Below are 13,754 nucleotides of genomic sequence, written 5' to 3' on the forward strand. Positions count from 1 at the left end.
TGATGGAGGGCTGAAGCTGCTGCTGCTGCTCTGCTACAATAACATGCTGGTTTCACTACACCGCCTGTGTAAATTCAAAAGAAGAGTACATATCTTTTTATTTAGATAAGACCAGTTACATGTACAGAGGTTCATACTACTCCCTAGACACCTCCCTCCTCTGCACAGATGCTTTGGCAAACAATATGCTTGTGCATTCTTCCTGACTTCCCACTCAGAAGCACTGCATGATCAAATGCTGTAGAATGTTAAAAGCATTTAAGAAATTGTTGTCTACTAGGATATGGCTATGGTAAAGTCTAATTTTGAAGCTTTGCAAATGTCCACAACAGGTGTAGCAAAGAAAATGAAAAGACCTGAGAAAAAAAAAACTGGCACCCAGGAGAAAGTTCAGACAAATAAAAGTTGACCATTGCCCTTTCACACATGTAGCATACAACAGGAGATTGTCCGTGTCAGATGTTTTCTCACCTACTGGAAATACTCTGTTTGGTTTGGGCGAAGGGTGGTGCCTGGGTAGAGCGTGCAGGGGACAAAACATGATGCAAAAAGTACACCACGGAAATAGCTGGGTTTTCTTTATATTCCTTCAGTTTTGCGCCAGTCACATGATCAAAACTCCGGACAATGGCCTGCTCTATTCACATATGGGCTCAAGCGAACATTACACAGACTTTGTAGTAGGGAGCTGGCAGGATAAAGTTCGTTTAATGTCCAGTCCAACTGATTCGGACATTTGTGTTCTCACATACAGCTACTCCAGGTAATGTCCAGATAAGTTCAGGGTTGCAGTGCATGTGTGAAAGGGACTTATGACAGTTGATAAACTGCCACTGAATACAAGATAAACATAACCCTGCACATTTTTGACTACACATTTTCTGCTAATTTAACACACAGTTACTCTTTATGTGCTTAATATAATGGACTGGGGTAAAATACAACAGTAAATGGGGTATTTGCAAAGGTTTATTGTCAGTCAGTAGTAAGTCAAACCTTCTTTGGCAGAAATAATAGACTCCAAATGATTCTTGTCACCTGCTAATAAGCTGTGTACTCTTGCACGCAGAACACTTATTGTACTGAAACATTCTTAGTTTGCACTGTATGTTTGAGATCAAACCTAATCTAATTCGGAGGCACCTAACCTAACTGTTTCGTTCCACTTGAGTTTGAAGGCCTGTATCAGCTAACCATTTTTTTCAGTTTCAGTTTCCTCACTGGAACATTACCTTCCAGGATACATTTATACGTATTTGAATCCATTTTCCAGTATATGCTGTTCAAATGCAAACCTGCATATTTTAAGTACACCACATATGGTACTTTGAGCTCTGTACATTTTCAATTAAAAATCAAATCAGAATCTCAAATTTTAATTTTTTTCATCGAAAAACTCCAGGGATGTAACTGGAGTGGAATGTGTTGCTTTTGCTAAAGGATGACAGATATGGCCTTGAGAGAAAAAGGCATTAAAATCTTGTTTAAAACCCAAGCCAAGCTTGTTTTACATATTATTTTTGTCATTCATGTTCACAATGCTTCATTTGGAGACCTTGAAGACTGCAGGAATAGAAAAGAGCCTGATGTGCAGCATAGAGTTGGAATGCTATCATGGCCACATCATTTTATATATCCTGACACAAGAATTAAATATTGCAGGGGATGAAGTCGCAGTCTGTACATGGACTCACCCAGGGAATTTTAATCCCTTCAATCTAAAAGCTTTGGTCTAATGTCACACTAATGCACCACTATATTTGAACATTAGATCCACCGGTATGAGAACTGCTGTTTTGTATTCCAATAAAAGCTGTGTGAGAATTGGTGGTCTTATCCGTCTCATGCTATGTACAACCGTAGTACAGACTACATCTTCAGTAAATAGTACCGGATTTCATCGATGTTCTTCTTCGTGTACTCTGAATGACTCATCATTTGATGTGAAGGGATTTTTTTGTCAGTGGTATTTGTGCATTAATTCATATAGTAGCACAATACTCTGACACATAGTATGACCCTACCCACAGAGGAAAGGGATAATACATGACGTTAGACAGTAAACTACAGGTACAGTATTCTTCCACTGTAAATACTGCATAGGGCTTTTGGCTTTCAGCAGGGCGTATGAACATATTGTGTTATTGTCACAAAATTCAAATGAAGTACAAGCAAATGGACCAAATTGCTGATAAAACCTAGAACACTGAGAATGCTAAATAAATCACATAAATTTGAACATGTACAATAAAAGAAACATACACAATAAGAGAGAAAAAACAATCACAGTCAGCAGGCAGTTTTAAACATAGTCCACACGTAGCACACACCCTAAGTAAACAGTACACAAAAACTACACAGCATTGTCATGCAGTGCTTTACAGATTCAACATTGGAAAGAAACTAATGTTAATTTCATGCACGTTTTGGCAATGCAGGCAAAGTCCATTTACATTATAGGTTTATTTAACCTTGAGTTGTCAGTTGACACAAACAGCAGATACGTGTTATAATTAAGGTTACATATGTCAAATTTCCTTTAGTTAAATGGTTCATACATTTTTTTTCTCATTTACTTTAGACATTGCCATCATAGTGTGAAGTGTAAAAAAAAGAAAAGAAAATTGAACACAGTACTCGGTCACAGACACATACACACTCTTACAGTACAATGTCTGAAAGCAGATTGGTTGCCTCCCATTTTCCTGTGATGTTGTAGATATTATGTAATTCCATTGTCAATGCAGTGTGTAAATCACTGCTGTCAAGACCCGTTTAACCTTAATTTGTTTTTTGATATGGAACAAAGCCTCACCCTGTTGTACAAACACTCCTGACTCAATATTAAGAATTTAAAATTCTCTATAAATACAGACACAGTACATAAACACATGATGGGGTTGTAATATAAGTTAGAAAAGGCAATGTTTCACTGTTAAATTTGTCTTTTTATGCAACTGAATAACTTGAAAGCATTTTACTGTATATTTAGTCAGCTTTCTCTGTATGTTTACTCACTATGAGCAAATCAGCTACATGTGTGAGTAACTGTTAAAGATTCTGCCATGAGACACATGTTTGCTTTTCCATTCAACATTTTCCCATTTTCTTTCTGTTTCATTATCTTATCTCCCATGAGAACTACTCACAGAAATGAAGAAGACATCTTGCTCATACGTTTTTTTATAGACTTGCATCTTTCAGTGACCGTGCCACAGGATGCAGGTCAGACATCACACAGTGGACAGATGAGGGTGTGGTGGTGATATAGCACTTCACTCATCTACACACATACACAAAAACAAGAAGAAGAGTTGGTTTGCAGGTCAAACAATTACAACACTACTGGGGTTTTCCTAAAGCTATAGCTCTATCCAATCCTGCCAATTCCTGGCGTGGCCTCTATTGTCTATACTTCCCAAAGATAACAGAGAATGTGTTTTAATGAGGACAATCATCATGGAATATGTTTCCCTCTAATGCCTGGCAGTTGCATATGGGGAATTCTTAATCCTTGCTCCTTTAGCATCAAAGGGCCTCCCTCATTAGCACTGTAGGCTGGCTTGTAAACCTGTGCACTTACACTGCAGTGTAAACCTCATTCATCCTCCACATATTAGCTTCTGATGTTAAAAGGAATTTCTTCCTCCTCAAAACATGCTGTTTGATAGTGAAAGTTAACCAGTGCACTTATGGGTGCATGTACAGTATGCTAGTTATGACAGTAGATTGTAGAAAAGATGCACCAGATGGCCCTGTCAACTGTCAACAGCCAGAGATTTATGGTAGCCTGGAAAATTACCATCATTAGTCCAATCTCAAGCTGCCACCTATTTCTGTTGCAGCAGCTCTGCATGGGATCCACGTTAGGTATTGTTTAGCCATGTAAACAGCTCTCTACTGTGCTGGTTGCAGATGTTGAGGTTTCTTTTTGAATGGTAGTGCTGGCGGTAAGCTGGCTGGCATACTAAGGGATAATTATGGTTTTCTTATTGGTGATGGTGGTGGTGGTAGTGGTGGAAGGGGCTGGGCATATAGAGGGGCCCTACTGCTCCACAGTTAACAGGATGGAGCGGGTCCAGTTATGAAACCTGAAATGGGGATGTGGCTGGCTACACCAGCTGGAAACAATGGTCTCTCTCTCTGTAGTGCATTCTTTCCACGCTTTTTTCCTTCTCAAGTTTGTTTCCAAATTATGTATCTCTTAGAAAAAAAAATCAAACAAAAAGGAACAAAACATTCCATGAGGCTCATCTTTCAGTGTCCATAATTGTACATTACATAGACTCTATATATGCTAAAAGTTTAAGCACAAACCAAAACACTGCAACTCTGAGCTGGATAAAAGCTACAGTAATATTTCTAAATAACATATATCCCCAGAACAAATAACAGTGTTGAAGTCTTAATGTGAAATGGTTAAACTTTTTATTGAGTCTGTCTTGTCAGTAAATGCACTGTTAAATAAAGAGAAAAAACCTACATAACTCTAACACTACATACACATTCTCACACAAAAGTAAGAGATTAACAATAAGGTCTGTTGGATGCTGTTTATCCACTAAATGCAGCAAGTTGCAATAAGATCCTTTTACTAGTCATGGCTGTATCTGTCAAACAGAAGTTGAGTGTACAGAGAATTCTCCTTAAGGAAGTTGTTGGTTATTTTGTCGAGAGCCCTCTTACTACCACTCTGCAACACAGAAAAATAACGTGAAATCATTTTCTTTTTAACCAAAATGACCGGTTGCATTGAATAAGACAAATCTCTTCTCAGTTTGTGCGACTGTGCTGACATAATGCAAAGGACGACTTGGGTAAATGATAGATTATACTGTAATTTTACTTTGTGAGTGTGCAGGTGTTTTCAAATCCAAACAGCATATGAGAAGGAAATGGCTTAGACAAATTCAATCAATACTATTTCTATATTGAATTTGCCTCATGGCTGATATGTTTAGATCTAAATTCTATGTATCTTTAAATCAATAAACCCCTCTTTGGGCTGCAGCAAAATTGATGGCTTCACTTGTGGTGGTGCGACACGGCTCTCGTTTGTGGAAGTAAATGTGAAACACTTGAGCAGTAACATTGTGCTCTTGCTTGCACTTCCTGTATTTATTATAAGCAATGGCATTTGAAGCTTAAATCCGTGCTGAGACAGTGTCCTGTTAATATTGTTAGGTTTCAGCAGCTCCCTCTGGTGAATGAGGCTAATTCAATACCAGTAGACAGTACTGGGAGGAGAAGAGGGAAGATGGGAAAGGACAGAAGGCCTAATCTAATCTTCCCGGTGCATTGCTGTACATACATCAGTCATCTGTTTATGGAAAGGCTCTGTGTATGGTCAAGCTCCTGCAAGATTATAAAGGTAGCCTACCCTAAACCCAAATCTGACCACGATAGAACTTTTACTTGAACCATCTTTTTCAATCCAGTTGCACTGATAACACGTATACAGATTGGGTAACACTAGATAATTTCCTCTTGTTAAGTCACGGATTATATCATGGTAAGTACTAATATTTGTCATGAATACAAATACAATATGCCTTTTTAGTGGTATGTGTTTTACAGCCGTAGTCATTCAGGACCCTCTAACATTTTCAAGTCGTTTACTCCTGTGAAATCTTCATCTTCTCAGCCAAATCATCAAATAGCCATCCTTTAAATTCCCCATGCATCACTGTCCACAACAAAGAAGGAAAGCATACAGTAGGCTAAAAAGTTTTGTCTTATCAAAATGAATCAGAGAAGAAAGAAAGAAAGTTTCAAGTTGGGATGCACTTTACAAATATCTAAACATCTTAACCTAACAACCAACAAGGCAGCCAACACATTTTGAAGCCTTATTAAGCCTTTTTTCCAGGCACCCATTGATCTCTGTTCATTGGTAAAACTCAAATGATCAGTAAATATTTAATCAAAGATCAGTATAATTTACTCTCTTGGAGATTGATTCCTCAATAATGCCCTAACCTGTATAAGCGTTGCCCACTAACAATACCTTAACTTGTACAATACTGTAAAACTAGTGAGTTAACTGGAGGAGGGTCACATTCAAGAGTTTCACAATCTGCAGTTGTATTCAACTGGCAAAGAATATCTTTACTGAAGAAGATGGTAGATCTTATTTATTCTTTTGCTAATTTAGAGAAATGATAAGTCTCCCAAAAGTTGTACATAAATGAGTGTTGATGACTAACTACACATTGAATTTAGAAGGTTGAGTTCCCTCTTGTACCCCAAGTATAAGAGGGCAGCCAACCAGGTTTCAGGACCCTTGTTCCAATCTGGGTTGAATGTAGGCTTGACACAGACAGGCTTTGGTGAATATGAGTCTTAACTATGGACAGACATGTAAATTAATTAATGACATTTAAACGTAATTTAAATAAGACAGACAAAAAGAAAGATGTGGATGAGTGAGACGGAGTGAGTGTACCGAGAATAGAGTGAGGGTACATAGAGAATTGAAACTGAAATGAACTATAGTTGGTAATTATGTCATTCTGTATATGTCAATGGTTTTGCATAAAAGTGTAGCTATGACAGTACTTTGCAGGAAGAAGTCAAATTCAGACGATGACAACTAGAGATTAACCTGTCTGATATGAATGGGTTCAATATGGATTGAAAGCATGTTCAGTATACATGTGTCTACTGTATGAAAGGAGTAATTAGAGGCCAAAAGGCATGTTTCAGTGTTCTTAAACGTGAATGTTTTGTTGGTGCAAGTGAGCTCTACGGCTGATGTCTGAGTCTGGTTCCTTGGTTTAGCCTAGCTGACCTTTAACCCCATCACCTTTAACCCTGAATCATGTGCACCATGGGCTGAAAAATGTGTTTCTCCATTTTCTTTTACGGAGGTCACTCTTTGTCTTTTTTTTGTCCACGCTTATTGAATGCCAACACAAAGACTGCCATAAAGCAGTGATTTGTTTAGGAAAGAGACCTGCCTGTTTTCTCTGCATGAAAAGGCTTGGGATTGGGTGTAGGTTAGGTGAAGATCTGACCAGATCTTTAGATAAGATTGGTTTATTATCAGTGGGGTGCTTATTTATGATAAAGGCAATTAGGCATTCAACCAGACAAGTAAATTGCACAGTCTCAAATGAGGAACTTCCTTGAAAGCTTCCTTGAAATTAAAATCTCAAATTCAGGTTGGACGAAAATGCCAACAAATTAATTTATTTATATGGATTCACTGCATAAAGTTGGTACTCTGACCACATAGTCAAGTACGTAGCCAAAACAACAGAATTGTGTCAATTTCTGTCCAAACACTTAGGTAGTGCACTGCAACTGCTTGACCGATCCTTCAATAGCTTTGCTTCCTGTTAGGCATCCGGCATTGTCTAGCATTGTTTAGGCTGCCCAGCAGATATGTACTCCTACTTTGTCTCCTGTGAGGCTGGACATGTCATCCTGCAGCAATGTTATATAACCATTTCTGGAAGCTTTTCCGTGATTTTCTATGCACCTGGTATCAGATAATGAAATAGCACACAGAAGTACAATTATTACAATAACTGTACTTACTTATACAATACAAGTTATTAACATTTTGTTAGGAAAAAATAGGAAGCAAATTGTGTGCTTGGCATTATTACCCACTAGATAAAGTAATGACAGAAACTTCACCTTCATCATCAGAAAAACCTAAGGTTTCAGTTGTTAACAGTACCAATGACCCAGATAACCAAAATATTTTCAGAAATGCAGTGCAAAACCACCACAGCAAAGATGCCTTTGCACAAAAGATGAAAAAAGGAACTCACAGACTGTTGATGATTTGAGTAATGCATAGTCATAAAAATAGTCAGTACAGTAATCTGGTGTTTCCTCCACAGTATTACCCCTTTGTATTCAATGAAGAACCACCCAGCATGGTTTCCACTCTCATCATAGTCGCGTTGTTGTTTTTCTAAACCAGTCTACAAAATACCCACTCACACACACACACACACTGCTCCCAGTCTCTGTTACACTTCATCTACTCTTTTCTTTGACACGAGGGCCTGTACGTTCCTGCATCTCAGCAGCAAGCGCACAGTGACGTTAGTTGGTTTTGTACGGCTGCCGTTCCAGGATTCAGTGACGCCAGTTTACAAGGCTGCTATGTGATTCCCTCAATTGCCAAGCTTTCATAGTGAAAGACCTGGCAGTCAAAGCAGCACAGTTTCAGCTATTCATCCCTGCTCACTGAGAGCCTCGGCTCTATTGAAGCGTACATCCCTGTCTGTTCTCCCAGCTCAGGTCTGACGGCGCTGCTTTTTGCCATGGTAACTTTAGACTTGGAGCACAAAAAGCACCATCAGGGCCGGGAGCTTTAACATCTGGTAAATGAGAGTTTTTGCAGTGTCAAATGGCTGTCTAAAGACTAGACATCCTCTACAGGCTGAAGTATTGGGGTCATCTGACCTCCATCCTCAATTTGAGAACATTTTATTAACCTGTTCACTTCTCTTACTTGTTGTGCTCAGTCCATATAGAGCCTATGGTTCAGTCATTTTGGAAAAATGTGCTTGGGTAGCTTAGAGGCTTTACACCACAGTTGCTCGTCAACTTGTTTCATGGTCATGTTCAGTCTTGCCATTTACTGGTTGTCAATGGGCAAGAGAATTTCTAAAAAACTATGAAACACATTTTCACGTCATTTGATCATAAGAACACAGGTTACAGAAAAAAAAAACCTGCATGAGAGTTATCACTCTGAAAAGGACAGTTGATGATACCTTTTTTACTTTTTTTATTTTTGTTTGCATTGTTTCTTCTAAGTGTGAGAGGAAGAACAGATAGAGAGAAGCACCATCCTGTGGTCACTTGATAAGTAGTTCCCTTGAGCTCGACCATGATAACAGCTCCTTTGTTCCCTCTCAGACACATAGTGTCTTGACTGTTAACTGCTTCGTGTGCCCAAGCTAAGTTGTCCCTTAATGCACTAAATTGGATTCCTGCTGCATTTCCCCTCTTAACTAAACAATGTTAACAATTGTAATGCTTGTGTTTAGCTTTCAGGTGTTGCTACCACCTTGTTTAATGTCCTGAACCATCAAATGCGTACGTTAACCTGAAATTAACATTCCCGTGGATGTGATCACATAAAAAAAATATATGAATATGGCTGAAATATTTATTCTTACTTTGTCTACTATTTATGGTGACATTTACAGTAACAGGTGTTTAAGAATGTATGCTAGCGCTGAATACAGTTGTTCAGATGTTAAAGATATAGACATGGCATTTAGTAGGTACGTAGAGTAAATGATTCCCCCCAGTGTAAACATCCAATAAGCATCTACTTTGGGTCCCCCTCTCACAGACCAGCTGGTTCTTATTGGTGTAAGAGGAGGACACAATCCCCCACCACCGCCCTGTGCTTTGTTTTACCTCCCTGCTCTCACTCTTGCTTTTACTACCCTCAGACTGTCTGTGGTGTGTTATCTGAGGCTGGGGAGAGCCGGCTGGTTGCTGTTCTGTCCAGCAGTAGCAGTGAAAGGGAAAGTTAAAAGTGGTCGTAAACTGCCAGCAGGTCAGTCATCATGGTGCTTACTGTGGCAATGTGTTTTATCACTACAAGAATGAAACTGACTCGATGCAACAGTTGTATGTGTCCTTTCCTTTTTTACTTTCCTCTTCACTGTGCAGTCTTTTTATGACACATAGCATCTGTGGCAGTTGCTATGTGAGGGACAAACATGAAGCGATGTCTTACACACTCTGTACACCAGGACAGTGATATTAGCAACTGGAGAAATAAGGTTTCTATTGACAGCAGTGCAAAGTCCAAATTGTTTCTATCAAGCTTGAAGCCAGGGTCTCCTCCTCTCTCCTAAATTAATATGTGGAACTAGCTAGAAGTGGACAGTTAACATGGAAAAATACAGACTTTATAGAATATTTACAGTTAGAGAAACTGAATAAGGAAAACCTTCTTCCATTTCTTCCAGTTCTCCTGTATTGTTTTTTTTTTGCAATTAATTTACAATCTCAGCATTTCTAAAATAATCGCAATAGGATTTATATATCAACATAATGCAGCCCTTACCTTTTCCCCTGCCTCTCCTCTCAGACTCTGCTGTCTTTAGATTGTAAGATGTTCTTATTGGGTATTTTTGTACCTCGGCCAAAGGGTAGTAATTGTTTGAAGAGATAAGGACAGTCTATATCCACAGTGTGTGTTTTGACAGAGTCTTCCTGGCATCTTTCCTCAGATTCAATAGTGTAAATACAACGCGGTCCCTTACTCAGCAAACAAACACACTGTGGACATAAATGGATCTTATTTCAGATTTTATTTTGTGTTTACAGTTGATTTTTTGATCAGAACAGTAAAAAACACTTGATGGAAGCTTTACTGCTGTTATTTGGATTAAACTTTCATGTTTAACATCACCGCAGATGCTCAGATTGTTTTGATATTGATCATCCTCCAGTTTCCTCCAGTTATGAGCACGTAATCAAAGGCCATCCTCTTCCACTTTACATGCAATGATGCATATAGTCATGGATTGCATGAATTCGCACACAAATTCACAACTCCTCTTCTCTTTGGTTTGGCAGTCTGTTGCCCCCTTTTATTACTATAAACTCAGCTGTGGATCTGTGTTGTTTGTTAGTTCATCTGGGGAAATGAAGTCATTTGTGTGGCTTGCGGGCAGCTGTATAGGAGTTCATTCCACAATGTTCTATTTTTTGGTAAATGGCTCCAAAACGCATTAACAGTGTTAACTATCATTACGACTGCCTTCAGGTTCTGGCCAAAATGAGCCAGGACCCCTTGGTAAACAGAGAGCGGGTTTTCTGGAGTGTAGAAACTGAGGAGTTCAGGTATGAATAAGCATGTGATCATCGAGGGATCCAGATATTTATATTTCACTCTCACACAGTTTTCCCAGTGAGTCACATGAAGTGCCTGGTTTCATTTCGACTTTTATGAGTTAGAGCCTTTAACGTTTCTTTTTAAAATCTGTTAAGCCATTTAGTTGCTTATATATGATGTGCATGTCTATGAGAAAAATGTAGCTTTAGTTTTAGTTTCATTATAGTGGTGTTTGTATTTGACACCCTACCATCATAGCTTTGAGAAAATACTTACCCTTCTCTCCCTCTCTATTTCTTGCCCTCCCCCTCCATTCAGGTGCAACATTTGTGCTGCCTCGAAGGAGTGGAGCTGCCGACCTCACCGCTCTGTTACATCCTGGATCCTGGTGGGATCACTGATGACCTTTGTTGCTGCCCTCATCAGCTCCTGTTTTCCTTCTGCTCTTCCTCCTTATCCCTCTCCTCCCCTTTCTTAAACTCCCCTCCCCTCCTCCTCTGTGACTCCCAGCCTCGGGCTTATTACTCAAACCCACTGGAGGGAGCAACACAGTAGCTGGCAAAGGATGAAGCAGATCTGCCTGCCAACACCAGACAGAGCATAGAAGACACAAAAGGACTAGCGAAGGGGAGAGAGACAGAGAGAGAGAAGGGGGGAGAGAGAGAACGCCTAGTAGAGAGAGCTACAACGAAGCTGTGAGAGAAGCAACCACAACATTCAAGATGCCACAGCGAGGGAAAAACACAAGTTTCACTTGAGCGTCATGAGCTAACAAGGTGCCCCTAACAGATCGTGAACTGTGGACTTTTTAACAATCTTCTGGTCTGCCTGCGCACAAAAAAAGTTGTGGAGACACACACTCCTGCTCTCTGGGGCTCCTTGTTAACACCTGCTATGCCCTTGTAAGAAGTGTAAGCCATGCCAGCCAAGGGGAAGTACTTGTTGAATGACCAGGAGCTGAAAAATGAGGCACTGTACCGCAAATTCTGCTGCATCAGCCAGTATCAGCCGCTGGTGCTCCTGCTGGGCCTCTCCATGCTCTCCTGTGTAATCCTCCTCATCCTCTTCTTTGCCCTACAACTGGTGAGTCTTTACATCCACACGTTTATTAGTTATTGTGAGAAACTGGCCTGTGGATAATTTACAGATTTCACATTGGTCATGGAGATTGTCGAATATCATGGAGGATTTTGACTGGTATTATTGACCACAGGCTAATGTTTGTCCATGAGCTACTGTTGAGCGTTTTTCTAAATAAATGTAATAAGGTATCTTTATTTTTTCCCTACTGTACAGAAAACAAATTTTACTGTGACTCAGAAACTGTGCATCAGACTGTGAATTTACACATTACAACCTTACTCAGCAGCCACTGAGGCAGAGGAGTGATTGGCTTTGATCAGCAGTTCTTGTGAGCTTCAGATTAACTTTTGAAAACACACTTTTTAGATGCAGAAGTGCACAGAGCGGTCATGGATGCATTTTACAAGGCAAAGACTAGCATTTGCCATGCTGTGACATATTTCCGACCTTGAAATGTGCTTTGTATTTTGTGCCCATTCCCAACTAGTTGTACTTATTTCATTAAGGTGAGTTCACAATTCAAGTACATTCAGATGGATGTCTGTTCTTGAACAAGGAACAGTCCTACAGCAGCTTAATCTCTGTCATCGCTGCCAATTGGTGCAAAATGCATTCTGGGATACTTAGCTTCGGCAGCCTCCAGCCTCCTTCTGCACTACTGGTGCACTAGCGCGGGAATGTCATACCAGACACAAGATTTAAATACTCCGTGTACTGTGAAATACAGAGAGGTTTATCTGGTGGAGAGTATAACAGATGTTCATTTATATGTAAAAGTCTTTAACTCCAGCTTTAACTTTATTATAATAGTACTTTATTCAACTTTATTGTAACAGTAGTTTATTTAACCTCTTAAACTCCACAAGGACACCGGTGGAGCCCACTACTGAAAGGTGGACACCCTTTCAGTTGTGGGCTCAGTTTCAAAGCTAGAATGAAGGTTCTTATATCATATGAAACTAGATGACCTAATGCATCCATTGGTACCAACCATGTCATGCCAGCTAGCGGGAAGGGGGCTAAATAACGTTCCAAAGTTAGGCTAAATTTTGGCAAGGGGAAAACTTGCATGGCAAAACTTGCCGTATGAATGTGTTATTTTCACCTATTCTAAAAATGATGTATGTGAATATTTCCAGTGTTAGTGTCCCCAATAATCATACAGGTGGGCCACAAAGCTGACGAGAACCCCCACTAGCCCAAAAAAATATTTTTTTAATGCCAGAAATAACACCAAAGAACCATTCATTCAGAAATCAACAATCAATAGCATTTGGGAGCCTCTGTGCAGCACTGTTCTGAAATGTGAGTCAACCTCTGTGTCGTTGCCTGGGAAACGTTCGGTAGCGTTGCTCCTTTAAGGAATAGGGCAGTGCGTAATGTGCGTGCGTAGGGAGTGTGAGAGACTGAGCGGCTGAGAGAGCAAGTGGGTGGTGGTGGTGGTGTACTGGACTGCATTATATTGAAAAGTGTTCCTAATATTTTGCCCCCCTCATGTATGTCATGGAGTGGATAAAATATTAGGAACACCATTGCACTCCAGTACACCACCACCACCTACTACAACCTCAATAATAAACATAAAGTAGAATTATCACCTTTCTGACAATGTCAACAAAAACTAAAAATGTATAAGCTTCATAAATGTAGAATTTATGGCAGAGCTGTTGTATTGGATGCATTAGATTGCACAGGTGTACTGAATGAAGTGGCCGGTGAGTGTATATGTGGGCATGGGATTCATTCTCTAAAACATTTTGACCTGACAAAGATCTGACTTGGATCGAAACGTCTATTTGAATTAAAATGGTGGTTTTGGAGTGAGTGTGTGGGCGTAACTATTTAT

At 39.7% G+C, this 13,754-nt stretch overlaps 1 protein-coding gene across 4 annotated transcripts in view; it reads left to right on the forward strand.

The window, feature by feature from the left end:
• adcy7 (adenylate cyclase 7) overlaps nucleotides 1-13,754 on the forward strand; it is a 61,449-nt gene that overhangs the window by 16,390 nt on the left and 31,305 nt on the right. For 3 of the 4 annotated variants that reach the window (XR_006095424.1, XM_042405743.1, XM_042405760.1), the window contains exon 2: nucleotides 11,144-11,908. Coding sequence is in view for 3 of the 4 variants with exons in the window: in XM_042405743.1 (XP_042261677.1) it covers nucleotides 11,744-11,908 (165 nt within the window). In the remaining variant the exon portion in view is untranslated. Of the gene's footprint in view, nucleotides 1-9,428; nucleotides 9,536-11,143; nucleotides 11,909-13,754 lie in introns of all 4 variants that reach the window. The other variant, XM_042405751.1, reaches the window with a different exon arrangement.

Source organism: Thunnus maccoyii, chromosome 1 (assembly GCF_910596095.1).
Source record: "Thunnus maccoyii chromosome 1, fThuMac1.1, whole genome shotgun sequence".
In the NCBI taxonomy this organism is placed as follows: Eukaryota; Metazoa; Chordata; class Actinopteri; order Scombriformes; family Scombridae; genus Thunnus; species Thunnus maccoyii.